Source organism: Heteronotia binoei, chromosome 7, assembly GCF_032191835.1.
Source record: "Heteronotia binoei isolate CCM8104 ecotype False Entrance Well chromosome 7, APGP_CSIRO_Hbin_v1, whole genome shotgun sequence".
NCBI classification, from domain to species: Eukaryota; Metazoa; Chordata; class Lepidosauria; order Squamata; family Gekkonidae; genus Heteronotia; species Heteronotia binoei.
In genome coordinates, this window is record NC_083229.1 from 41,070,383 (window position 1) to 41,095,901 (window position 25,519).

Genomic DNA, 25,519 nt, shown 5'->3' on the forward strand with positions numbered 1-25,519 from the left:
GCCAAGCAGAAAAGGAACAATGACTTACTGCTATTTGTTTCTTGTCTGTTTCTCCTCGCTTATGATGAAGATCTGCCAACCTCTTAAGGAACTATAGAACAGCTCAACAAGTGTATGATAAACATTAGTGGTAGCATTTTCATATGCTAATTTTCACATAATGGTCTTAACATCTTCCCCAGGGAACATATTAAAAGTCAGTCTGATTCCAGTTTGTTATGTTGCACTGAACACAGTGATCAGCAATTGGTCAGGTTCAGAAAGCAGGATCCATGTTTACAGTGAGTGGAATTTTACCAGCAAAAAACTTTGTTCCATTTCCTCCTCAGCTGGCCATCCAGAACCACAAGTGTATGAAAACCTACTTTTATAAAAGTTTATGTAATCCTCACTGAAACTGCTCTCATTTTTCAAACCTACCTGTAGCGTTTTTTTTCCTTACAAAAGGATACATGTCAAGTATTCCAAGATGGTAATATCCCAGATGTAGTCATAATAAGAGTCCATAGCATCATGACTGAAAAGGAATATCAAGCATAAATTAACCACATTTCATTGATTAAAAAGTAATCACACAATTTTATTAGTAAAAAATGCTATTTACCTGTTTTGCTCTTGAAGTACCTTAAATGCAGTTTTATAATCTACTTCCCGTAGAAACTGACATAAAATAGCTACCTAGGTAGGATACAAAGAAAGGACCTGATAAAACAATCCTATGCTACAAAACCACCTCATCAGAACTTTATACCAAGGGAGTCAAACTCATTTGTTTTGAGGGCCGCATCTGACAAATGAGATCTTGTCGGGCCATGTGTGTACCTATTTAAGATTAGGTAGCAGAGATATAAACTTTTTAAAGAACACAGACAAACACAACAAGTTTTTAAAAAAATAACTTAAAATAAAACATGCTTAAAGCATTAGTTCTTGTTGGTCTTAAAAGTGCTTTCTTTGTACTTCTCCCAGGGGAAGCTCTGGCTCTTTCCCTCTCTCCCCAGGGGACCAGGAGGGAGAGGAACCTCAACTAATGGAGAAAATAGAGACTTTGCTCTGTAGTTCCTGTGTGATTCAGCAAGCCTTGCAAACTAAGTTGAGATGCAGAAGGAAGCTAGAGAGGGAGAAGAAAGCAGACGAGCCAGTTGCTTGAGGGCCTGATAGGAGCCCTCCCAGGGCCTCATGTTTGACACCCCTGTTCTATGCTGTAGAGGAATGCAGTACAACATGCATTGTAAAAAAAGCAATCTGGCAAATTTTTAATGTGGTATGCTTTTGTTTTAGATAGTCTTACCTGTGTGTGACAGTTGAGCAGAGAACAACATTTTATCATTCGTTTTATCACCTAGAAAGAAAGACAGTGTAAGCAGCAATTCTAGAATGTATCCAGTTACCAGCAATGTCATGCACCACTCAGGATACAATTCATATCCCTTTAACAGTATTAGTCTGCTACTTTATTATTTCTGGTTTCTACCAAAGAAGTAACACAGCAGTCTTGTTGGTCTCTAACCCTTGCAATACCCTGTGTCCACTTCCTTTAGACACCACACCAAAACATTTTTCACTATCAGGTGCCATCTTTTTAAAAATATGTTTTGTGGTCTGCTTAATGACTGTTTTATGATTATTATTTTAGGCTACTCGATGCTTGCTTTATGTAGTTTTTTTTAAAGCCCTGGCTTGTTTCTGTTATCTTAATTGTGAACCATCTTGACCAACTCTCTGGACAGAAGTGGCATATATATTTCCTAAGCCAACCAACTCAGTCTCAGCAGGCACATTTTTCATAACATGTTTCTCTTGGAACAGCAGAGAATGAGGCCAAGCAATGTTCAGGTGGCTGGGCAACTGATGCACCTGCTCCTTGTCTCTTGGCCCAGCTGTTCAGCTGTCAGTCAATATAGCCCAAACCCAACTCACATTTTCATTTTCTCTTCAGCAAAATGGGGCCTTGCTGGATTGTACAGCAAAGCTAAGACCAACTCTGCTACAAAGCACAGCTATGTCTATCCATCCTCCTTTCATGGAGGTACATCCAAGAAACAGGCACCCATCCAGAGATCTGCCCTGATCCGGATGGCCCAGACTAGCCTGATCTTGTCAGATTTCAGAAACAAAGCAAAGTCAGTCCTGGACAGTACTTCGATGGGATACCAAGGAAGTCCAGGGTTACTATGCAGAGGAAGGTAATAGCAAACCACTTCTGAACATTTCTTGCCTAGAAAACCCTGAGTTGGCTGTGACTTGACAGCACTCTCTATTACCATTCGAAGACCTATTCAGGCAGTTCCTTAATCTCATTTTCAGTCTACAATTTTGTACTATACTTGATTGTAAAACACATAATTTATATCATAATGGCTGGTTACAGGATAGGAACTGTACCATATTTCTGGTTACTATTGCCATGGATGAAAGCATCTTACTGCATTTCTATAAGATGCTCAGGCTTCACAAGATGTTAATTCTGATGTTGAGGGTCACCCAACAAGATTGCTTCTCTGTATATGCATACAGAAATGATGTGTGTGTGAGAGAAGGTTGCCAACCTCCAGGTGGTACCTGGATATCTCCAACTATTACAACTGAGCTCCAGACAACCAAGATCAGTTCCCCTGCAGAAAATGACTCTATGGCATTACACCCTGTTGAGGTTCCTCCCCTCCCCAAACCTCACCTCCAAAATCTCCAGGTATTTCCCAGTCCAGAGCTGGCAACCCTAGAGTGATCCTAGTCATATATATGGATGGAGAGCACTTAAGCAGCATAATGATGCACTATTATTCAGAGACCCATTAAAGTACACATGCTTTCTAGTGCTGGGAGTGAAGAAGCAAAGTGAGGAGGCAGAAACTACCAAAAGCCAATGAATTCAGATATGACAGTCATGTTTTATCCTTGCAAAGCATAACATATCCCTGTCAACCTGTTTTCCACCACTCACTTGATCAGTATATACATCAGGTGGTACCATCTTAGTAAAGAAATCTGAGCACACAGCTCCTGCCTGAAGATAGTAATGAAGAGCTGCAGAGTACTGATTTGTTGCTACATTGGAAGGAAACAAAAATATTGGTTAATGCAAAGTTTACACAATAACTGTTCATTGCGTTCACTTTCTGCCCTTCCTCTCCAAAAGACCTTGCATTGGTTAAGGAAAAGGAAGGTCCCCAACCCTATAGTCCACTGAAAAGAAATTGGGGAGCGGCTGGCAATACACAGCTTTGTATGAAATTTAGTGCCAGATAAGGTATTCCTTATAAATACACAAGGACTCTGCACGCTCATGATTCCAGACATGGCTGTGACAGGAATTTTAAAAATTTGCTCCCAAACAACACACTGACACATATTATCGCTCTCCTTGAGTTGAAGAAAGACTAGGTCTGAAGAGTGTCAGCTATGGAGCCAAAGAAATAACAAGAGTGCTTCATTCTACTTACCAAAATAAATGTCCGCCTGAATTATTAACCAGAAGTGGTTGTTTGAGTTTATAGTCAGTGCGTAACTGACTAGCTCTTTGATGGTAACAGCTACAGCTTCAAAATCCACTGACTGTAAACTTAAAAAAAAGATATCCATAATAAATAAATATGCTAATTCAGAATATATTCCCTGGCTGTTACAAGGCTGTGATACTGGCAAGTTGAGCAGCAGCATTTTATTTTTGCCTGCCACCATCAAAGGAGAGGATTAGACCACAAACTGAAAATAGCATCTATTTACAGGGTGTCTAATCTGGCAGGAAGAGCACCTTCCATCCAGCAGACCATTTCATATCATCACCAATGTGATCAACCAGGATTATGAAGTGCTCTGTCTGATTACACAGAGACAGCTTTACATATGCATGCTAATAATCAACTCTCCAGGAGACATGTAGGGCTGGGTCCAAAATGGAATTATCCCTTCTGCTCTACAACTGTGTAGAACCATTAGTTTGGATCATCTCCAACCAGATGAGGAGTTGCCCTGCCATGTTCCACAAATTCCATAATTTCAAGCACATCTTAGTCTGGAAACAATCCATTACAAATACCAGAGGAACCTGTACAAGCTTCTTAAATCCCACTGTAGCAAAGAACAAAACGTAGATATGTCAGCGGTCCATAGTATGTCATGAAATGCCTCAAAGTGCACAGCTTGACTTTATTTTTCTCACTTCCCTAAGCATGTGGGAGGTAAAAGGACTGGCCCAAGATTCCGGAGGAAGAGCAAACCCTTCCCTTCCATCATTCTTCACTTTTAGACTGAAGAAAACCAAAAGGCATTAAATTTAAGATTGAGATGCTCTGCCTTCATGTTTGTTGAGGGAAATAACCTGCAGAATACATTACCCATTGTCACTTTTCATGCATTAAGCAATAATCATCACAGCAGGCACTCAGTCAAGTAAATGTGTTTACTTGTTAACCACACATTCTTAACATCAAGGCACAATGCATAAGGCCTTTAGTAGAAGACAGAACGGAAGCTGTTAGACTGATCAGTCAATTTAGCATATAATCAACAGGGACGCCATCACTATATCCAATAGCTTGGCTCTGTTTAAAATCTATTTAGGATTTTATAAACCTTTAAGTTTGCAGGAAAATGTTGGCAATCTGGGGGCAAAACTGCTAATAAATAAACAATAATACTTGTACATGAAAACATTTGGCAAAAAACCCAAGAGGCAGAGTCTGTGGACCATTCTGAGTTGCCACATCAACTCAAAATGGTGTGCAAACACACAGCAGCAAGCAGAATGTGGTGGTGAAACCTCATGGATCTTCTCTTGCTTTATTCCTAAATTGCAGAGATATCCCCAAAACACAACTAAACACAACGAATAGAAAAGATAAACATTCTAAAAGTGAGGTAAGGATCATTTGTAAGCACCAGGAGAAACACACATTTCACAATTACAATAGCTGAAGTTCTTATGTGACATTTCCTTACTTTGGAATTGATGATGGCCAAATAGAGATGTGCTCTGCAGTGATATCATTCACTATGTCCTCCTGAAAGAGGAAGCACACATTATATATGAAATCAGTCAGAGGGCAAGCATTGAAGTCAAAGAGTTACGTTGAAGACAGTACTGCACTAACCCGAATGTTATGAAGCTTGACGAACAATGATAATATTGTTGTCAATACCAAAGGTTCCTACAAGAAAAGAAGAAAAAGTAACATAATGCAATGTTCTCAATCTCCAGGAAAGCATGTTATTCTGAACTTTAAATATAATAATTATTCCTGTTACTATTTTTTATTTTTATTCCTTTTGCTAGAAAAAGTGACATAATTATGAAAGCAGCATAGTGGAGCCAAACTAAAACATTTGGTGGAATCTCCAGATATCGAAAAACAACCCCTCTGTAAATAAAAAAGATAACCTGAAAAAGATGACCATCTTCCAGAATCAGAAAAAAGCAAACTCACCACTCAAAGTTCCAGACTCCCAGCTCCTCTTCAGTAAAAGTTAACTATGTATGAGCATCTAAAAGGCAGTGAAAGGGGCCAACTTGTGACAAGCCTGGGGGTTCTGCATACTCAGGGCATCCCCCTAGCAATGTTCCCTCTAAGCTGCAGAGTCTTGTAAGCAAAAATTCTACTTTGTGAGCTACTGACATTAAAGTTGTGAGCTACAGGCATTAAAGCTTTGAGCTACTGCATAAATTAATGTGCTCTGGGGTCATCGTTCCTGAGCTAAGACAAAAATGTGTGAGCTGGACGCTAAAAATCTGTGAGCTAGCTCACGCTAACTCAGCTTAGAGGGAACACTGCCCCCTACGTATGAAAAAATAAGCCAAAAAAAAGGCTTATACCATCCAGAACATGGTCATTGCCCTCAAAATATGAACGCAACTGAGGCAGTTAAAACAAAGTTTATAACTGCTGTCCTCAAGCCATTAAAAGCCTGGAGGAAGAGGAATTTCCAGCTCTTTATCTACCCAGCCCTGAATTCCTTTGAAGGCACCAGCTTGTGTTCCTACATTCACAATAATCCTCTAGACGTCATTTATTACCAATTTCGTACACACAGTTTAAGACCATTTTTATCAGACACTCCCATAAGCGAATTTCTTAAGTTTGTACATAAAATGTTAGCTCTTACATAATCAGGATTTCAAAATCCCTTCCTACCGATATGTACTAATACTGAAGCTCACTAAAGCTAATGGTACAATACCTCTGCTGGTTTTGAACATGCCACAAGGCTCTTCTTGAGTTTTTGCCAACAACCGGAATTTTGAACACAGATACACCAATACAAGCTAGGTGGGCAGAGACAATTTGAGGGGAGGGGGAATGTTATTGCTCTTTGCAAAAAGTCAGCTCACAAAACTAGCCAGCTCTCCAGATTGTGACTAGCTCATTAACATTATCATATTTATTTTGCTATCAAGTTTGTGATTTCACAAAGGAATCAAAACAAAGGGAATAATTAAACTTTACCAACACTTCCCTGTGACTATATATGCTGTTACAGTCAAATAAAACAGGCTTTTCTAAAGCAATCTCTCCAACAAAACTATTTTTAAGGAAAGAAAAAGGATATGTCTTTTCCTTTAATGCACTAATTTGGTTCAAACCCTTCAATGCAAGACTCACCCGCAACTTTTTGATAAAAGACAGCATTTCACTCCTAAATAAGAGAAGACAGCTGTTTAAGACATTTATTATTAAACTATTTAAAGCATCTCTGCTTGGAAGCACATGAAGGGATGTACAAGTTTTAAATACAACACATACATCAGCTGAAGCAGAAAAGATAAGGAATTATTGCTTAACCAGAGATAAAGCACAGGCACCATCATCGTAGGAATATCAGGCTATAAGAACTCCATCTTGAGATTATTAATACCACAGACCTCCTGAGGAAACTGCAGTCCATTGACTATATCCCGGAAAACTGCATTCTAGCCACCAAGGATGCTGAGCCTCTGTACATCAACATCCCGCATCAGGATGGACCACAAGCCATTAGAAATATCACCCCTGATAACACCACAGCAGATCTTGCCACTGAAATCTGCATGCTTGTTTTCACTCATAACTATTTCAGGTTTGGTGAGAATTTATACCTCCAAATCCAATGGCGCAGCCACAGGCACCTACATGACTCAACAGTATACCAACATTTTCATGGAGGATCTAGAACGGCGTTTTCTGAACTCCTACCATTGGCACCTCTCTTTTACTTGAGATTCAATTATGACATTTTTGTTTTCTGGACCCATGGCAAAGAAAACCCCAAGAGATTTCACTAGGATTTCCACAACTTCCATCCCATCATCAAGTTAACTACAAATTACTCTACACAAGAAATAAACTTCCTGACACCACAGCACGGATACATGAGGGACACATAAGTTCCACATTATACTGGAAACCAACAGATTGTCAAACATATCCACATGCCTCCAGCTGCCACCCCAACCACATCAAACAATACATTGTGTATAGCCAAGCCCTACACTATAGTGGCATCTGCTCCAACCCCTCAGACAGAGATACCCACTTGAAGGATCTGCAACAGGCATTTTTGCTACTACAATATCCTTCTGATATGGTGAGAAAGATGACTGGGAAAGCCAGAATGATATCCAAGGACCGCTTGCTACAAGACAAGGCCAAAGAAAATGACAACAGAACACCACTGGTGGTCATCTACAGCTCACAACTCAATGCATTATTAATGGCCTACAACCCATGCTGGATAGTGACACTTCCCACACACAGGAACTGGGAGGTCAACCTTTTCTTGCTTACAGACAGGCTGCTAACTAAAACAACTTCTCATCCACAATGATAAACTACCTAACCCAGTAAAATGGACTCTGGTACCAAGTGCAGCAACAAACCAAGATGCCAACAAATCCTAGCAACACCATCACTGGACCCAGCAATATCAGCCATACTATCTCAGGTTCCTATTCCTGCTCATCCTCTAATATGATTAATGCAATGACATGTCAGCAATGCCCTTCCACTATCTACATTGCACACATTCCTTGTGGGGGAACATTTTAACCTTCCAGGACATTCAATTGCTGTCCTAAAAGTAGCAGTTCCCTTACAAAGGAAATTCAAAAGGAGATTAGAGAGACTGCTGAACTGCAACCGATACTGACGCTCAAGACAATGCATTCACCTGGATTGAATAGAGACCTAGGTTTCCTGTCTCATTACCAACGTTGATTTCTCCATGCCTATTGTATCTCTGCATATGACACCTAATCCAATCACACTTTCTATTGTCATTTGCCTACCAATGTCATTGGGCATCTGAAATCATTCCACTTCAGTGGCTCTCAGGCTTTAAACAGGTGACTGCAGAAGACATCCCACAAAACAGCTGAGTGGGGAGGGACCACTCTCCCGCACCAGCTCTGCTGGAGCTCTTTTGTGCAGTCTGATTTAAACTAGGCTCCCCAAGAGAGCCCCAACTCAGTCTCTGGGGAGAGTTCTTCCTACAGGATCAGCTGCTTTGCGGGCTCTCTTTTGAGCAGTCTAACTTAAACTGGGCTGCCCAACAGAGTCCCAGCTGAGCTGCCTTTCAGCTGTTATTTGTGGCTTTGCCACTGCTCCCCACCCCCCCTCGTATTTTTCCATCCACGGTTTCCGAAAAATATCGGATCGAAATATTTTACCAATATTGGAATCTGGTTTTTTTCAGGAATCTGTTTTTTTTTCTGTTTTTCTTCCAAAACGTCTTCAGAAAAAACAAATTTGTACACCCCTAGTAATGCATAGATGGCTGTTATCTTAATGTGCTACAAGTTGCCTTCTGACCCACAGTGCTATTTATCAGTTTCTTCCAATGGTCCAACTTTTTTTCAAGTTACCTTTGCAACATTCCATTATTCATATGCAATAACTACCATCCTAATTAATCAAACCAGTTTTGGAGTAGAGAAATATTTTAGCTACTTCAAATGCTGGCCCATGTTTATCAGATACTTGTTTGGAATATACCCTTTAGTGCATCTGGGTATACACACACACAAATACTACAGAATAGAAAACTTTACCTGTACATAATGCCCAGAGTTGATTCCCTCTGCTTTATTAGGCTCACCCTGCCATCATTTCCTCGTTTGTGTTGGCTGGATACACTGCAGATCTGTACAACCACCTCCCAGAGGTCTTTGGCTGCTCGTCTACTTTCTTTAGGCCCAGGAAGATCTTTACATGTGGCAGCCAAAAGCTGTCCTAACTAAGCGAAGCACAGAACAAAGAACAGAAAAGGAGTCAAAAGTATGCTTTACATCCTATCCTCAATACAGTGCATGGGTCTAGAACCAAGAAAGAATATACTGCAGCAGAATCTCTAACTACTAATTCAGAAAGCTACTTCAGGGCTCTTAGTGACTCTTAGGGCTGCTCACAGTCAGGAATTTTTGAAATCCATTTTGGAACAGCATCAAGCTCCCTGATCAAGTGCTATCTCTTGTAACGGAGTCTTTAGTATGATGCCATGATCCCATCTGGCATGTTTCATAATCTTAAAGCAATGCTCTGAAATGTCCTCTTTATGCACCTCTCCCAAACATAAAAGACAAAAGCTATATCCATTTGTGGAAGAGATTTTTCCCCACAGGCAAAGCAATGCCACAACACATAGCAAACAACTAAGTGTTTTTTGCTCCTTGTTTATTTAACTTAAAATAGGCAGTTCAAAGCAACAGACTATGAGAAGGTGCTTTTAAAGTCAGCTGCTGCAGCAGCAAACAAAAAACTGATGGATGAGTGTTGCTCCATCTGTTCTGGAGCATGAAGCAAGCAGCTATTGTCAGTGGGGAAACTTGTATTCAAAGTTTTATAGCTTTCAGAGATTTTGCATGCTGCACATGCTTGAGATCCCATAAAAACAGGCCAGGGTTTTAAGCACAGTTTAGTGTGCACCGCAGGCTGTTTCTGCTCTCCAAGCAGGTCTCAAACCTTCTCTGGGCACAAACACTATACAATTCCTTTGAAATGGCCCATCAGATCAGTTACAGGCTTTCATTTTTAAAAGGTCACTAAGCAGTCAGACTCTACACCATGGGAGAAGAACATATTCAGGATTTCATATCATTTATGAAATCTCATGCCGTAAGATCAAATGCTGTTATACAAGGCAGCTGGAAAAACATCTGGGAAGTTTTTATTAAGAAATGTAACACTTTGGTGGGGGAGTGGAAATGAAGGGGAGAAAATAAGTTAGATAATATTGTAAGATTACAAGACTTCAATATATCTTGCATTTTAAAAATGCTTTACCTTTACATAAGGATTGGTCTGGACCAGAGGGAGAGGAACTTGCATAGTTAAGTACTCGTTCTCCCTCCAGTTTAACAAAAAAGCAACACACTCCTCTGCTACAACTTGCCGAAGAGGAATATCTAAAAAATAAACACACACAATTGTTAGAGAGCAGCCAATCAGACATTGTGACAAATTTCTGCCTATCATTGCATTCCAACTTTTATGACCCAGGATCTGGCATGAACTCTGTATTCCACTGGTAAAATTCAGTGCACCCGGAAAAATCCAGTGACATCTCTGGGTTGAAGTAAGCACTGACTGATAAAACCTCCCCTTCCAATTTTGCTTGCAAGAAAAACAGGAAGCACAATGATCTCCCTAGTGATGCCTCCACTTCCTTCTCCAACTTAAGGCACATATATCTGGAACTAGTAAGATACCATGGAGATGAAGACAAAACTGGCCAAGTTACCATTTGTTATGATCACCACTCCAATTGTAAATATGGTAAAAAAGTTACACCTGGAAATGAGTTTTTCACTGAACTGAAATTACTATTGGAGTGATTTCTTATGACTAACTTTAATTCTAGTATTGAAGAACCTGACTGGAGGTTTTAAAGACACAGGATTCCACTCCAAATCACGCCCCACCACACCTAATTGCACACCTCTCTAAGATACAACCTCTTATCTGGTGACCTGGGAATCTTAAAAGCCCTAACAAGAGAGAAGGACCTAGGGCAAAAATGGGAGTTGTCTGGAATGCCCTCTTTGCTGTAGGTATTTTTATCCTCAGGTACTAAAATATAAATGGCTATGGGCCCACCCTATACAGGAACATGGGCAGCAACGTTTGTTGGATTCTAATGTGTGCATCTGTAGCTTCTTTGGTTTTGGAGAGGGGATGAGGAAAAAATAATCTAAAACCCTGCAATTAATCAGGTTCACCCCAACTAACAAGCCACCGCCATTTTCTTTGGGACACGGAATTGAGAGCAACTTTGGGAGGCCCATTTGATGAACTCTGAGAAATTACAGAATCTTCCTGCAGAATTACAGCCATCTGCCAGTGGATTCAGACATATGCTGCACTTTCTCCACCTCATGAAAAAGAAATATTTAATTTTGTCACGGCTAGCTAGTGGGCATCCAAAACCTGAAGTCTTTAGTACTTTGACTCTTCTCAGAACAGCACAGTTTTCAACATGCAATTAAATCAAATGTTCTTACCAGGCACCCTCATTTCCAAATACCCTCGAACCCTGCTGATCAAGTCAGAGGGAGGACGTTCTCCTGAAAGCCCCGCTCCTGCTTCATGGGTATAAATGTCCAGAAGTAGCATCTCATTCAGCATGACCTGGCGCAGTTTTGGAGAGAACTCGGTCACAAGTTCCAAGCAAGCTGCAAAAAGCTGTTTTGCATGGACAAAGTCCTGAAACAACATACACCACACTTATAAATGACAGTCATCAGCTGGAGCAAAAACTCTGCCTACTTGCCTCTTACAGTTACAAGCACACATTATAAAACAATAGCCAGATTCGTCTATTCAAAGGGATTGAGTTGTATGAAACCATATAAGAACAATTCATTTAGACTACAAAAACTGATCTTCATGTAACAGATCTGCTAGTCTCATGGTGTAACTGGGGTATTACATCTTTTCATCCCCCTTTCTATCTACATGAAGACAACTAATGCAACACACATCCCTTTAAGCTGCTGTTCAGAAGAGCAACAGCATAAAGGCCAATTCCACATCCCAGTGATCACTCTGCCCCACCACATCAGTCTGCACACATGACCACCAGCAGTTCTGAAGGGAAGAGAAAAATACAGCAAGATAGACAAGCCTCCCTACAGTGGCAACAGTCAGCCCTGTCCCTTGCTCATAAAGCCGATGGCAGCTCTTAGCCAACTATATGCCTGACTCAGGCACTCATTAGACCAGGGGTGGGGAACCTCCATCCCAAGGGCCATATACAGCCCTCGAGGTCACTTGGTGTGGTCCTTGGGGATTGCTGGGCCAAACCGAGTCATGTGGCAGCCTCTCTGGGGCCTGGCTAGGCAGCGAGGATCATGGGGCCCAGCCGTGCTGTGCAGCAGCCTCCCCAGGGCCAGATGTACTGTCCGGCAGCCTCCCTGGGGCCTGGCTGGCCAGCCAGAATTGCTGCAGGGCCTGGAAAAGTAACCGTCACAGTTCAGTTTGCACTTGATTATCCCAGATGGTGTGGTCTAATATGCTAATGAGTGTGTGACCTAATATGCTAATATTAGGGAATGTGGTCTAATATGCTACTGAGTTCCTGTTGGACTTTTTCTACAAAAAAGCCCTGGACCTATGCATTTGCCTAGAGTGGCAGGCTGTGTGTGTGTGTGTGTGTGTGCATGCCAGATTAGGCTCTCCCCACATGACTTCAAATAGAAAAACAATTATTTGCATTAATTTTGCTGGCCTGAATCATTCTTCCTTGGCAGAGCACTGTTTTTTAAGTTGATATTTTTTTATGGCCCACGAATGATGTTATAAATATCCATATGGCCCTTGGCAGAAAAAAGGTTCCCCACCCCTGCATTAGACTAAGACATCTGACATCACAGTCAAGTGAACAAATATGCAAATAGCACTGGCTTAGAAAGATCTCCAGCAAGAAAATGTTCTATTCTATCCCACTTTGGATAAGTAAACATACTGTTCTGCAGTAACTTTTTAAATAATAGAACAAAGTTTGGTTAAAACCTTTTAGCAGAAAATAATAACACTACAGGCTGAGCTTTCTCACCTTAATCGCACTGCAATGCAGACCCTTTGCCATCAGGATATAGACCAAGTCCTTGGTCAAGTTGTCTTTAATTCCTAGGATAACATTGCCATAAATGTTTGGTACTTCCCACTAATAAAAACAAATATACATATCAATTTATTTTCCAGAAGAGATTTAGTGGCATTTTCAAATATGGACAAAGGAAATCTCAAAACAGTTTCTCAGAGGCACAACTTTAGTAATTTTTAAAGTGTGCATCCCATTTTTTTTATGAGCATCTCAAATCAAATCACAACATGCAAATTCAGCAGAGTTTTACAGTTTATTAAATGTTCTGATATAATTTTTAAAGGAATATTCTTACATTTTACAATTTACCAGCAATTGTGAGCCCTGGGAACAGGGAAGACCATGTACTTAAACAAAACACAGCAGCAACTGTTACTAACGTTTTAGTAGAAAATAAAGTACCTTGTTAGAAACCGTCCAGAACTGGCGCTCTGATGTCATACCATGCAGCTCAATTAAAATCTGGCGAATTCTCCAGGGATCCACCGATAATATAAGCTGATGTTCCAGCTGGCCAATATTCACACTAGCTGAGGCTGGGGAAAAAAATGGTAACATTTGTAACTGAGCAAACTATAACTGGCAGTATCAGAAAAGGCTGATTACAGGGTTGATTTCAGAGGTGGCAAACTCATGGGCACCGGTGCTAGGAGGCCTCTATGCCATTTGTTTGACTTTCCAGGGCAACTGGTTTGGCTGCTGTGTGAAACAGAATGCTGGACTAGACAGACCACTGGTCTGATCCAGGGCTCATGATCTTAGGGATGAACCAAACTTGCTTTCATTTTAGCACAGTGAAAGGGCTTATTAATCACATGAAATTTTGATGGTGCAATGCTAGAAGTGAGAAAGAGAAGGATAGTCATCATTACTCCCAGACATGATGACTTTCAACCATCATAGCCTGCTGAGGGTATTTATGTTCCTAACAGGATTCTGCAAAACACATACTGCTTTGTTATGCTGTTTTGAAAACACTGACTTTAGCAGTATAATGAATGAACCATAGTTTAAAGAGCTTAGGGTTCTTAAGCTTGGAGAAACAGGTGATGTGAGAGGGGTTTACAGAATTACGTATGGGACAGAGAAAGTAGAGAAAGAAGTACTTTTCTCCCTTTCCTGCAATACAAGAACTTGGGGGCACTCAATGAAATTAATGAGCAGTAGGTTTAGAACAGACTTATTATTATTATTATTATTATTATTATTATTATTATTACATTAAGCTTATATCCCGCCCTCTCCGCAAGCGGACTCAGGGCGGCTCACAACATCACACTAATTCCATTAAAAACCAATAAAACATATAAAACATAATTACATATTTAAATTATTTAAAACATTTCATGGTGCTGTATGAATACAGTACAGTATAGCGGTTCTGAAAATTCAATGGTGACCATTGGTACGCTGCATGGAGCTCTATATGATGTCCAGTGGCAGCTCTCTCTCGGTTAAATGTCGAAGGCCTGTCGGAACAATTCAGTCTTACAGGCCCTGCGGAATGTAGACAAATCCCGCAGGGCCCTTATGGCCTCCGGGAGAGCATTCCAGAGTTCTGGTGCTGCCACTGAGAAGGCCCTGGCTCGTGTCGTACACAACCTGGCTTCTTTTGGTCCAGGGATGGACAATAGATTTTTCGTCCCTGAACGCAGACAAAGGGAAGTACTTCTTCACCCAAAGAGTAACCCTCCCCAGGCCCCACCAGTCAACCTCCTTGGTAAACATACAGGCCCCTCCAATTAGCCTCCCTGCTCACAAGAGGTGCCTGCTACTGCTGCAGGAGACAGAGCTCATAGAAGGCTGCAGAAGACACCATTGTCACCTGGCCAGAGCTCTCATGGCACATCCATTGCTCAGCCCAGCTTGGTTCCTGGGGGATCCAGCTTCACTGCTGAGAGCCTGGCCCCTCTAAAGAAAAAATCCTGCCTGTGGCCCCATCAAATATGGAATCCTGGCTATGGCCCTACACCTGAGTATTGGACTAGGTAGGCCACTGGCCTGATCCAACATGGCTTCTCTAATGTTCCTGGAGATAAAGAGTCTCCAAGATTCACTAGTTTATACCCCCAGTTCAGATAATACAAAAAAAGATGCCACAGTCTTCTACTTTGCCCTCTCCAGTTTAATTCCAATGAAATTAAGATGAGTAACCCTAGCTGCAACCTGGAAAAACAAATGAAGAGACTAATTCTCAAACCCCACCCACATGTTCAACCAAAATTAATATCATGGTGTCAAGACAGTGGGCTAGATACATGGCTTTCTCTCGTTTCTATCCACCATCATAACACAGAAATCATGTTCTATGGATTCATTCACTTCTTCTTCGTTCAATGCTTACATAGTACAGGAATTCCTTCACCATAAAATATTTATGAATATTCTGAATAGTAAAAAAAAATCAAATAACCTGGAATATCATAAAATGAAGTTATAAGCTTAGTGCCTAGGTTGACGCGAGGTGACCTTTTCCTCATCTGATCAATGAGTAGCTTTCTTTCATCATCTTTCAAGAGTGCAATGAAGAGTTCATGGGAGGAAATCATGAAGACAAGTTGGAGGTCTTCCAAACCCAAGCATAGGTTCCTGAGTAAAGTCCCCAAAAGTTCATTAAGAAAATATCAGTGTAAAGAAAAATTATGACAATTTCATTCTTGCAGTCTGCATTGTGATATTTGAGGAGGGAAGATCCTTTGATTTTTAACAAAGAACATAGGATCCAAAGAATGAGTATTGGGGTGAGACACTGGACACAACAGCACTGATTATAGAAGCTGTCACAGTCAACTTCTGGTGGCCCTTCAAATGTTTTTCAAGACAAGAGATGAGCAGAGGTGGTTTGCCATTGCCTTCTTTGCATGGCAACCGTGGACTTCCTTGGTGGTCTCCCATCCAAGTACTAAACAGCAATGACCCTGATTAGCTTCCAAGATCTGATGAGATCAGGCTAGTGTGAGGGCTATAACCAATCATTAGTAATGTAGCTTGTAAATGATCATCAAATTAAAAGATATATTTTTCTGGAGATACATTAGTAACAGTCCTCAGAGAGAGGAACTAGAAGAGGCTGAAAAGGGGAGTAGGCTGAAGCGACTGTGCTCACTCTTCAAAACACACTTCAGGCTACTTAACTTATACTCTGTCAGGAGTTACCCTGCCATAAAGGGATAAAATATGACCCAGCTAACACCCTAAAACTCCAATATTTTCTCAGGTATTTGAAAATAAGCAGGGAAAACAATACAGTACCACTTACTTCAGGAAGTATGCCATTTTCCTTTTTGAAGATTCTGATGCACTTTCTATATTTATTGACTTTGAACATACCTGCCAATTTAAAATATTGAATAAACTTACATTTAGTGTATAACCAATATAGCCTTTTTCCTATAAACACACACATACATTCAGGTCCATGCCCAGAAGATGGCAAAAAAACCCTCCAGGATCCCTGGCAAAACTGGCCAAGAGAAAAATTTGTGCCTGATCCTAAAGCGGTAATCAGCATTTCCCTGGAAGAAAGGACCATGAGAACAAAGCACTGATGCAACCCTTCCTGCCCTCCTTCTCATGATCTGCCTAATTCACAGAATCAGCATTGCTGTCAGATGTCCATCTAGCCACTCTTTAAAAACCTCCAAAGAAGGAGAGCCCACCATCTCCCAAGAAAGCCTATTCCACTGAGGAACCACTCTGTTAGGAAGTTGTTCCTTACGTTTAGCCAGAAACTCTTTTGATTTAATTTCAACCCGCTGGTTCTGGTTTGACCTTCTGAAACAACAGAAAACAATTCTGCACCATCCTCTATATGACAGTCCTTCAACTACTTCAAGATGGTGATCATATCACCTCTCAGTCATCTCTATTCCTGACTAAACATACCCAGCTCCTCCAACCTTTCCTCATAGGACTTGGTCTCCAGACCCCTCATCATCTTCATTGCCCTTTTCTGGACACATTCCAGCTTGTCTATATCTTTCCCAAATTGTAGTGCCCAAAGCTGAACACAATACTCTGGGTGAGTTCTAACCAGAGCAGAGTAAAGCAACACCATCACTCCATGTAAACTGGACACTATGCTTTTGCAGATACAGCCCAAAGTCAGTCAGGAGTAGCTTAGCAACATGCTTCTATATGCTGAGACTTTCTACACCTGATTCGCTGCAGTCTGACTGACATGCAGATGGCTAGTGAGAAGATACTGCTGCCTTGTACCAGGCACTAAACTAGACAATGGAGAAGAAAAGACTGGATTTATACCTCACACTTTACTACCTGAAGGAATCTCAGAGCAGCTTACAATCTCCTTTCCCTTCCCTTCCCCTCCCCACAACAGACATCCTTGTGGTAGGTAGAGTTGAGAGTGTTCTCCCAGAACTGCTTTTGAGCAGAACAGCTTTGAGAAAACTTGTGGCTGACCCAAGGTCACATCAGCAGGTGCATGCAGAGAAGTAGAGAATCAAACCCAGTTCTCTCAGATTAGAGTCTGCGCTTCTAAGCACTACACCAAACTGGCTCACACCAAGTGGATCCACACTTGATGGTGGATCTCATATAATGTATCAGGAACATCAGAAGGCTATGTTCACATGGCCTTACTGTTTGGGTAAACTGGTGCCTCTGAATAGGGGGTTCCGACATGAACATCACAATTTGTAGCAGCTGGAAGTATCATCACAATCTGACAAATGGCAATAGATGCCTACAGAGTCCAGACTGAGCTACTGATTCACAAACAGCCCCACTTCTCAAATTGAGCCCAGACTGTACAAGTACTCAGGAAGGAGTACAGCTGCTGCATTTCTGAACCAACCATAGGGCAGATCTCGCCCCTCTACAGTATCTCTCTTTGTGCTAGCCCTGGAGGTACGTGTAGGAGCAGTCAAGGCATAATACAGAAGAAACTGTAGTAAAAAGAATGTAGTAAAAGCGTTTTATCAGAACGTTTACTTTATGGGGGCAAACAGAAGGATCCTGAGACTCTAATATGATTTATCCATACATTTGAATCACCAAGGACTTCTTTTGCTTACTGGCTGAGAACTAGTAGCCAAGATACATGCTTGATTCCAAATTATTGTAAACAACAATAAGTAATCTGGAGCAGTGATGCTCTGCATCTGTGAGAGGGCTTCTGGAATTCTGATCCCACTGGTGGACCTTCTGATGGCACCTGGGTTTCGGCCACTGCATGACAGAGTGCTGGACTGGATAGGCCATTGGTCTGATCCAATATGGCTTATCTCATATTCATAAGTAGGAAGCAGATGTGTTAAGCCACTAAGAAGTCCCTCAGTAGCATGCTTGAATGGGTTAGTGACTGCATCCCAGATAATAAGAAATATGCATAATCAAGTTAGTACGCTAATCAAGTAATACTTGGAAGGTCTGGATGCAGAAAGCCACAAAACTCAAGGAACAGACTTCTGCCACCTTTTGCTTGCAGCACTCCCTGAAAAGCCGCTGAGGGTCAAGTATGGGATGTGGTGTGAGGGGGGCTGCAATAGCAAATCAGCAGGAAAGGCCAATTCCTTACCTCAAGGAGAAAGTCTATTTTTTCTTTAGTGGGTTTAAGAAATAGCTGGTTAAACTGGACACCAACTGGTCGACCTTCCATTACATCACAAACACTATTACAAGCACATACTTTGAAGCATACTTCATTCAGGGCATCATCCCTAAATAAACATAAAACCAAAGTTTTAACACCTTTTTAGGGACAGGAAGAGTACCAAAAGGTTCAATGCAAAGCTCTGTTCCCGATACCCCAGATTACCAGCTTATCATATGGCTTACACCAGGTCATATATAAAGTACCTGATCCATCAGGTTCCTGAAAATCTTAGATTTGGGGTTTTTTTGCTTGCTTGTTTTAAAGAAGTAAAATCTACAATAGCCTTTGTGCTGTAGACATAAACCTGAAAACATTTCCATTCCCACTATTTGCAAACAGAAGACCAACTACCATTGTTCAGGGAGGCCCTCCATCTGTTATTACAACCTACTGTTATCAGTTGCCTACAAACTGAAGAAGGAATAGCTAGCCAGCAAGTTTTGTATTTTATGCTGATGTAATCATGACTTTTAGCTGCCCTGAGAATGCTAACAGAAAGGCAGAACACAATTTTTTTAAATCAACTCAAAACTCCAGACTTTACAGCTTTTGAATGATTTTCTCATTTGAATTCCCTTATGAACCCACCCTACCATTATGGTCATCTTTGGACACCTTACTGCAAATGCCCCTGCCCTCTAAGATTACGCGGGTGGCAACCTGGGAGAGGGCCTTCTTGGTCATGGTATCGAAGTTCTGGAACTCTCATCTCAGTGAGGTTCGTCTATCCCTTTCTGTTGCCCTATTCTGCCAGCCGGTGAAGACCTTTTTTTGCGGCATTTGGCATTCCATCAGTGATCCCTCCTTCCTAACCTATGTTTTTGTTTTGTATGTATCTTAACTTTGTTTTTTAAACTCTTTTTACAGTTGCTTTAATGATATTTTATATGCTTTATTATAATGGTTTTATAACATAACTTTATCATATATCTTTTAAATTGTTAGCTGCCTTATGGGTCCTTGTAAAGGCAGAAAGGCAGGATGTAAATTTTGTACATAAATAAAATAAATAGGTTGCTTCTTACCCTTGTTGAGCTTTCTGGAAGAGCTCCCTTAGCACTGATTGCCTGAACTGAACAGGTAAACTGGGTGTCAAGTTGTCCTCAAGGAAAATCTTTACTAATTCCTAAAAACCAAGCAGAAGATGTGAGAAACGCAAGTTAAAATACCCACTCAGTCACAATAGTCACTTGTATTTCACTATCTTTCTACCTAGGAATCCTCGTAAGGGTATTGTGAATACTACCAAGAAAGTGAGGGTTACTTCACAGAGGCAAGTCATCCCAAACCACCATGGCGGCACTGAAAAATTAAGTTGTGAGACACAAAATAGTCTAGAAACCCCCTAGGAGTTTTAACCATGGCAGCACTTTAGTTATTAGAAAACAATACCACTAAGCATACATTGATTAATTTTAGATTTCCAGACTTCAATACAATGTTTTTGACCATATGCAAATCAATATTATTCACTAACATCAATAAATATCCTATGAACAAGATTATATCAAGTAAACAGGGGGTGACAGGAGCAAATATACAACATGACAGCACAGATGGGCAAGCACTTGCTTTGCCAGAAGTTTACCTGATAATTGCGAGATCTTAAACAGCTATGGATTCGACTGTAAGGAGTTGCTGGTTGTGATGTGTCATCGGAAGAAGGTGAAAGAACTCCACATGCTTGACAGTAGCCAGCTAATCTCTTCTCATCTATGGTGTAGTGAAGGGATGCCCCAATCTGTTAAAATAACAAATGTTACAACCCTATTGCAAATGCAGCATATTATATTGACTGCAGCCCTTGTAATGACCTAAAATAATCTCTATATACACACACACACACACAGAAGTAATTATACATGGAGTAACTGGACACAAATTAATATTTTATATACATATTTGTATATACATGTATATACATATACATATTTTTCAAAATTGCTGTTGGACTTAATGATGGGGGTACGCTGCCTGGAAGCTCTTGCATTTTTACAAACATCCCTGTCAAATGCTTGAGAATATGTGATGAACACTTGCTAACAAGTAATGGGAACCTTACAAAACGCATATGTACATGTGCTCACATACACAGGCTCCCATCTGCTCCCTGCAATTTCTTCCCCCTCCCAGGGCTCATATTTTAGTGGGTCAAAGTAGGTTCTACTCAGAGCCTCTCTTTGTGTAAATTACTCTTCTCCATCTCACATGATTTTCTCACAGGACTGAAGGAAACTAGTTTTTGCACACCCACCCACAACTGAATTAAAAGGCCAAAACCAAAGCAATCAAAGCAAGTTCTGAGAATGTGCCAACAGAAGCTAAACTGCCTACCTATGTGATTATAAACACAACATTTGCAGATACAAGTATGTTTAAAAGAGAGATTTGCTTGCAGTTTAAAACAGTAATATTGTATAGGAAAGATCAACTCAACACAGGCACTGCAAGCAAGGAAAGCCAGTTTGGTGTAGTGGTTAAATGCGCAGACTCTTATCTGGGAGAACTGGGTTTGATTCCCCACTCCTCCACTTGCAGCTGCTGGAATGGCCTTGAGTCAGCCATAACTCTCTCAGATCTTGTCCTTGAAATGGCAGCTTACGTGTGAGAGCTCTCTCAGCCCCACCTACATTACAGGGTGTTTGTTGTGGGGGAGGAAGATAAAAGAGTTTGTGAGCCGCTCTGAGATTCAAAGCGAAGGGTGGGATATAAATCCAATATCATCATCTTCTTCTTGATTTTTAAGAGTATTTGTAAAGCTCACTGCATCAGAAACTGGAATCTTTTTTTTTACAATCAGAACACACTTCAACAAATTTATTGTAAGTTATCATAGAATAACCCACTTTTGAAAGCAGCTCCTTTGTTCTAAAGAATTTCTCTCTGGCATTTCCATATAAAGCTGAATTTGTGGAACCTTGCTGAAAGTAGATGGCTCCTAGATCGTAACAGACCTGAAATAATATTAAAATGGGTTAATACTATGATGAACAGAATGTATTGCCATTAGTCTGGAACTATTTAACATTAACGATAACTAGAAACATGACACTGATCTAGGGAATTTGCAAGACTGTCTGCACAAAAGGCCAAGAAGCCACACATGACATTATGACAGCTTTGAATCTACAACATCCAGCAGCAAATCAGTAGAGCTCATGGCTATGCTTTCAGTTAAAGCAACTGGCATACCTGGCACTGCATTTCCTCAGAACTAATACTGAATCCTGCTGCAGAGCTCTCTGTTTCTCCATTCACCATTCCAGGCTCCATGGCTAGTAAATCCAGAGTTCTTATTGTGTGAATGTAAAGATCTTTGTTTAATTTGAGTGCTCCTTCTAGCACCAAAATGGAATCAGCAGCCTGTTCTTTTAACTGTAATAACCCAAACAAATGGATACAGTCAAACATACATTATTCACATGTGTATAGTCAATTATTTTCAGATTTTTTTAAAAAAAGTGGGGGGCTTAAAACCTCCATTCAATTCTGCTATTCAAAAGTGGGCTTCCGGCTTCAACATTTTAAAGGAAAAAAGGCTGTTTTTAAGGGACTGTATCTTTTGTGCATTAGACAGCTAACCGCTTTCAAAAACTCCCTCTGCCTTCCATGAACACCCTCAAAAGGCTGACAGAGTCTGTAATCTACACTTTGTAGAGAAAATATAAGATGTGTGATCTTTATATCTCATTAAATCTATTTTACAGGATTGTTTTGAGGATAAAATGGAGGAATGGAGGGGTTCCTGGAGTAAGGATGGGATAAAAGTGTGATAGCACACAAACAAAGGGGAAAGTGGCTGATTCAGTCAAGTGTATTTAAAATATTGCTAGTATTCCTAGTTTATGTAATCCAGGAAAATGACTGCAATTGCTATGCTACAATATAAAAGAAAATCCCTACCTTATATAGTAAAATAATGTAAAATAATGCAATCGTATGAAGTATTCATTACAATGTAAGGAAGAACTATCAGCATGAAACCTTGGACTTGGACACCAATTTAAGCCATTCCAGAGCTTGGACGCTAAGCGGGGTTTGGCTACTGTTATTACCTGGATGGAAGAACACTAAGGAAGACTGGGGCCACTATGCAGAAGCAAGGTAATGGCAAACCACCTCTACTCATCTCTTGCCTTGCAAACCCCATAGTCCTGGGGTCACCATGAGTCAGTTGTGACTTGATAGCACATTATTTATCTAAAAATGGCCCCTTGTAACTTTCTGCGGACTCCTTGGTGTTGTCCTGCATTAAGCAAGAGGGGGTAACACAGCTGTAAGGTGGGCACAGATTAAACAGCCAAGTCATGAAAACAGAGGCTAAAAGAACTGGCACAGTAACCGGACACATTTCTTGTGATGTTCAGAAACTCTGCATTCTGTCACATCCATGGCAAGCAACCAAAAAGGCACTTACCACTTTCAAAATATTTTCTGTTACTTCCTTTTCTTGTTGAATCTGATTCATCCTAAACCAGAAAACAAAAACAGCTCTGAGTTTGGCAGTCAGAGTAACATTACAAGCTATAAATGTATTTCTGACGTCTAAAATATTACACCTTTATTTTATTCATTTATGTTATTTATGGTCTACCTTTCTCATGGTGCTCAAGGTGGATTACACATAGTGAGTCAATACAGTCAGCAAGATGGGACATTCAATAACCAATGCATTAGGATTGTAACCATCTGGAACTAACCAGAAAGAAATGAAGCATAAGTATAAACAAACCCTGTCTTGTTTAATCTGCGGCTAGACATAGAGTTTTTTGACTCACTGAATTATGCTGCTGGCGCCACTTAATGCTCCATTATTAGTATTGTAAGAACTGAAATTTTAAGGACTATATTATATTTTAACTTTTTAAGAGTGTTGCAACCCACCCCTGCTGTGTGGGAAGGGTGGACTATAAAAATAACATAACTCATTAATTGGATCCTACGTAATGTAAGTTATACACAGCTATACAGATCATAGTCCCTAGTCATTTATCCAAATAAATCTGGGAACTGTTCGGTGTACTGCAACCCTATTACCCATGTAGAAAAGTCCTCCTGAATCAGTTTTGCATAGGGAGCCTTCATGATCTCCTCAGCGAGGTTACTCCAATAAGGTGAGAGCCACAACAGAGAAACCACATGTATTGATAGTTGCTGATTTTGCTCATTTGCAGGCTGGCACTTGCAGAAGGCCATGCTTACATGGGTAAAGCTGATGTTACGGATCACAGGAGGAATGGTGAAGGTGAGGGAGAGAGTGGGAGTGTCAGCTCTGAAGATGAAACAGTGGACACAGGCCGTGAGGGAGGCTTAGAAGCTGTCAGGCCCATCGGAACCAAGCATATGGATGGGGGTCCAGAATGGGAACCAAAGGGGCTGACTGCAGAGAGAATGGGACCGTCTTTCAGAGTGCCACCTTAAGTTGGAAAACACTGTCAGAGTGTACATCGGGGTAAACCCCTGGTAGATTTTACAGGAGGTCACATTATGGCACTCTCCTAAATATATCTGGCACAGATCATGCTCGTCACTGCGGGTCATTTTCATTGCACATTTGGTGCATTTTTTAAATGTAACTTTAGATGCCATTGATGAAGGGGAGACATTGGCCAATCAACAAAGTATAAAGAGGGGAATGTTGGCGACAGCCACCTCATCATCAGAACAACAACTTCCTTGATAATTCAAATGGCTAAAAAGCCAAAACACACCAAGAGTACAAGAAACAGACTTCCAGTCAGAAAAAACACAAGCAGGAAGTAAAGAGCGATTGCCAGAAGAACCTATTTATGCAGTGGCAGAAAAGGAACTGAGGTGAGGGAGGTGCTCCCCTTAGAGCAGATTTGGGCATGAAAACGCTATTGTGTTGGCTCTGAGGGGGAGGGGCTTCCCCTTTTGATCACTGTAAACTAGGAAAAAACCCTATCTGAGACAGACGTGCACAAGCAAAGTCCCAATGTTGGTCTGCACCGAAGATGGAAGATGAATGTTTATACTAAACAATACTGATTCCAAAATATCAACATACCTCATGGATAGTTAAATCAAGGTTATTTGGCTAGCGCTGTATCAGAAAACTTACACATTTAACTGAGGTGGACCAGGCTTCACTTGCTTGACAGAAAAGCTACTTTTGACTATAGTCCTAATAGCCCTATCAAAAAAAAGAGAGGGGAAAAGATTAGCAAGGAACATAACCATTTCAGCAGACTCATGTTAAGGAAGTTTTTAACAGGTAAGTCTGCACAAGCAACAAAAGCGGGAAGAAGCAGAATCCTCTCTTATTATCTAAAAGCCCCAACAGTTCTTCTAAAGATTCATGTATAAAACTACCAGCATTTTTCTGCCCTGGCAATGTGCTTGTACCTTTTTGTTTGATAAGCAGAAATTGAGTATATGAAGCTTCTCTTTCTAATGCAGATACCTGTCGGTACATTAAAGTTATACAAGCTTCTGCATAGCAACGGAACTAGTTTTGCCTAATTTCTATGAGACAGAAATGTGTTTAAATGTGCACATAACAGAATCAACCTCTCTTTCAATTCAAGAAATCCTAACTAGGGATGGGCATGAATGAGGAAAATGGAGATTCATCCCAGTTTGTGACACCTCACAAACCTTCTTGTTCATCAAACTGGTTTGTTTTGTGAGGTTCATGATGCAGTAGAACTAGAGATGCCAAATTCACAAGCCTCCAGCTGACTCTCCTCTTTTACCAAAGAGAAATCCCGCCCCCTTCCTCCCCTTCAATACTAGACTTCTGGGCATCCTGGAGTCTGCTTTTCTGACCTGGCCTCATCTGGCTTCCCTCTAACTGCCCTATGGGCC

At 40.8% G+C, this 25,519-nt stretch overlaps 1 protein-coding gene across 1 annotated transcript in view; it reads right to left on the reverse strand.

Annotated features, from left to right (window-relative positions):
* Positions 1–25,519, reverse strand: part of INTS8 (integrator complex subunit 8) — a 30,406-nt gene that overhangs the window by 320 nt on the left and 4,567 nt on the right. The window contains exons 5-27 of the mRNA XM_060243478.1: positions 24,774–24,845; positions 23,109–23,160; positions 21,884–22,066; positions 21,538–21,645; positions 20,280–20,432; positions 19,717–19,817; positions 18,614–18,755; positions 16,334–16,404; positions 15,488–15,663; positions 13,477–13,610; positions 13,024–13,134; positions 11,471–11,672; positions 10,254–10,375; positions 9,023–9,207; positions 6,600–6,633; positions 5,094–5,150; positions 4,942–5,003; positions 3,444–3,562; positions 2,945–3,048; positions 1,292–1,342; positions 605–678; positions 453–517; positions 29–72 (exon numbers count right to left, since the gene is read on the reverse strand). Of these exons, the coding sequence (XP_060099461.1) occupies positions 29–72; positions 453–517; positions 605–678; positions 1,292–1,342; positions 2,945–3,048; positions 3,444–3,562; positions 4,942–5,003; positions 5,094–5,150; positions 6,600–6,633; positions 9,023–9,207; positions 10,254–10,375; positions 11,471–11,672; positions 13,024–13,134; positions 13,477–13,610; positions 15,488–15,663; positions 16,334–16,404; positions 18,614–18,755; positions 19,717–19,817; positions 20,280–20,432; positions 21,538–21,645; positions 21,884–22,066; positions 23,109–23,160; positions 24,774–24,845 (2,422 nt within the window). The remainder of the gene's footprint in view (positions 1–28; positions 73–452; positions 518–604; positions 679–1,291; positions 1,343–2,944; positions 3,049–3,443; positions 3,563–4,941; positions 5,004–5,093; positions 5,151–6,599; positions 6,634–9,022; positions 9,208–10,253; positions 10,376–11,470; positions 11,673–13,023; positions 13,135–13,476; positions 13,611–15,487; positions 15,664–16,333; positions 16,405–18,613; positions 18,756–19,716; positions 19,818–20,279; positions 20,433–21,537; positions 21,646–21,883; positions 22,067–23,108; positions 23,161–24,773; positions 24,846–25,519) is intronic.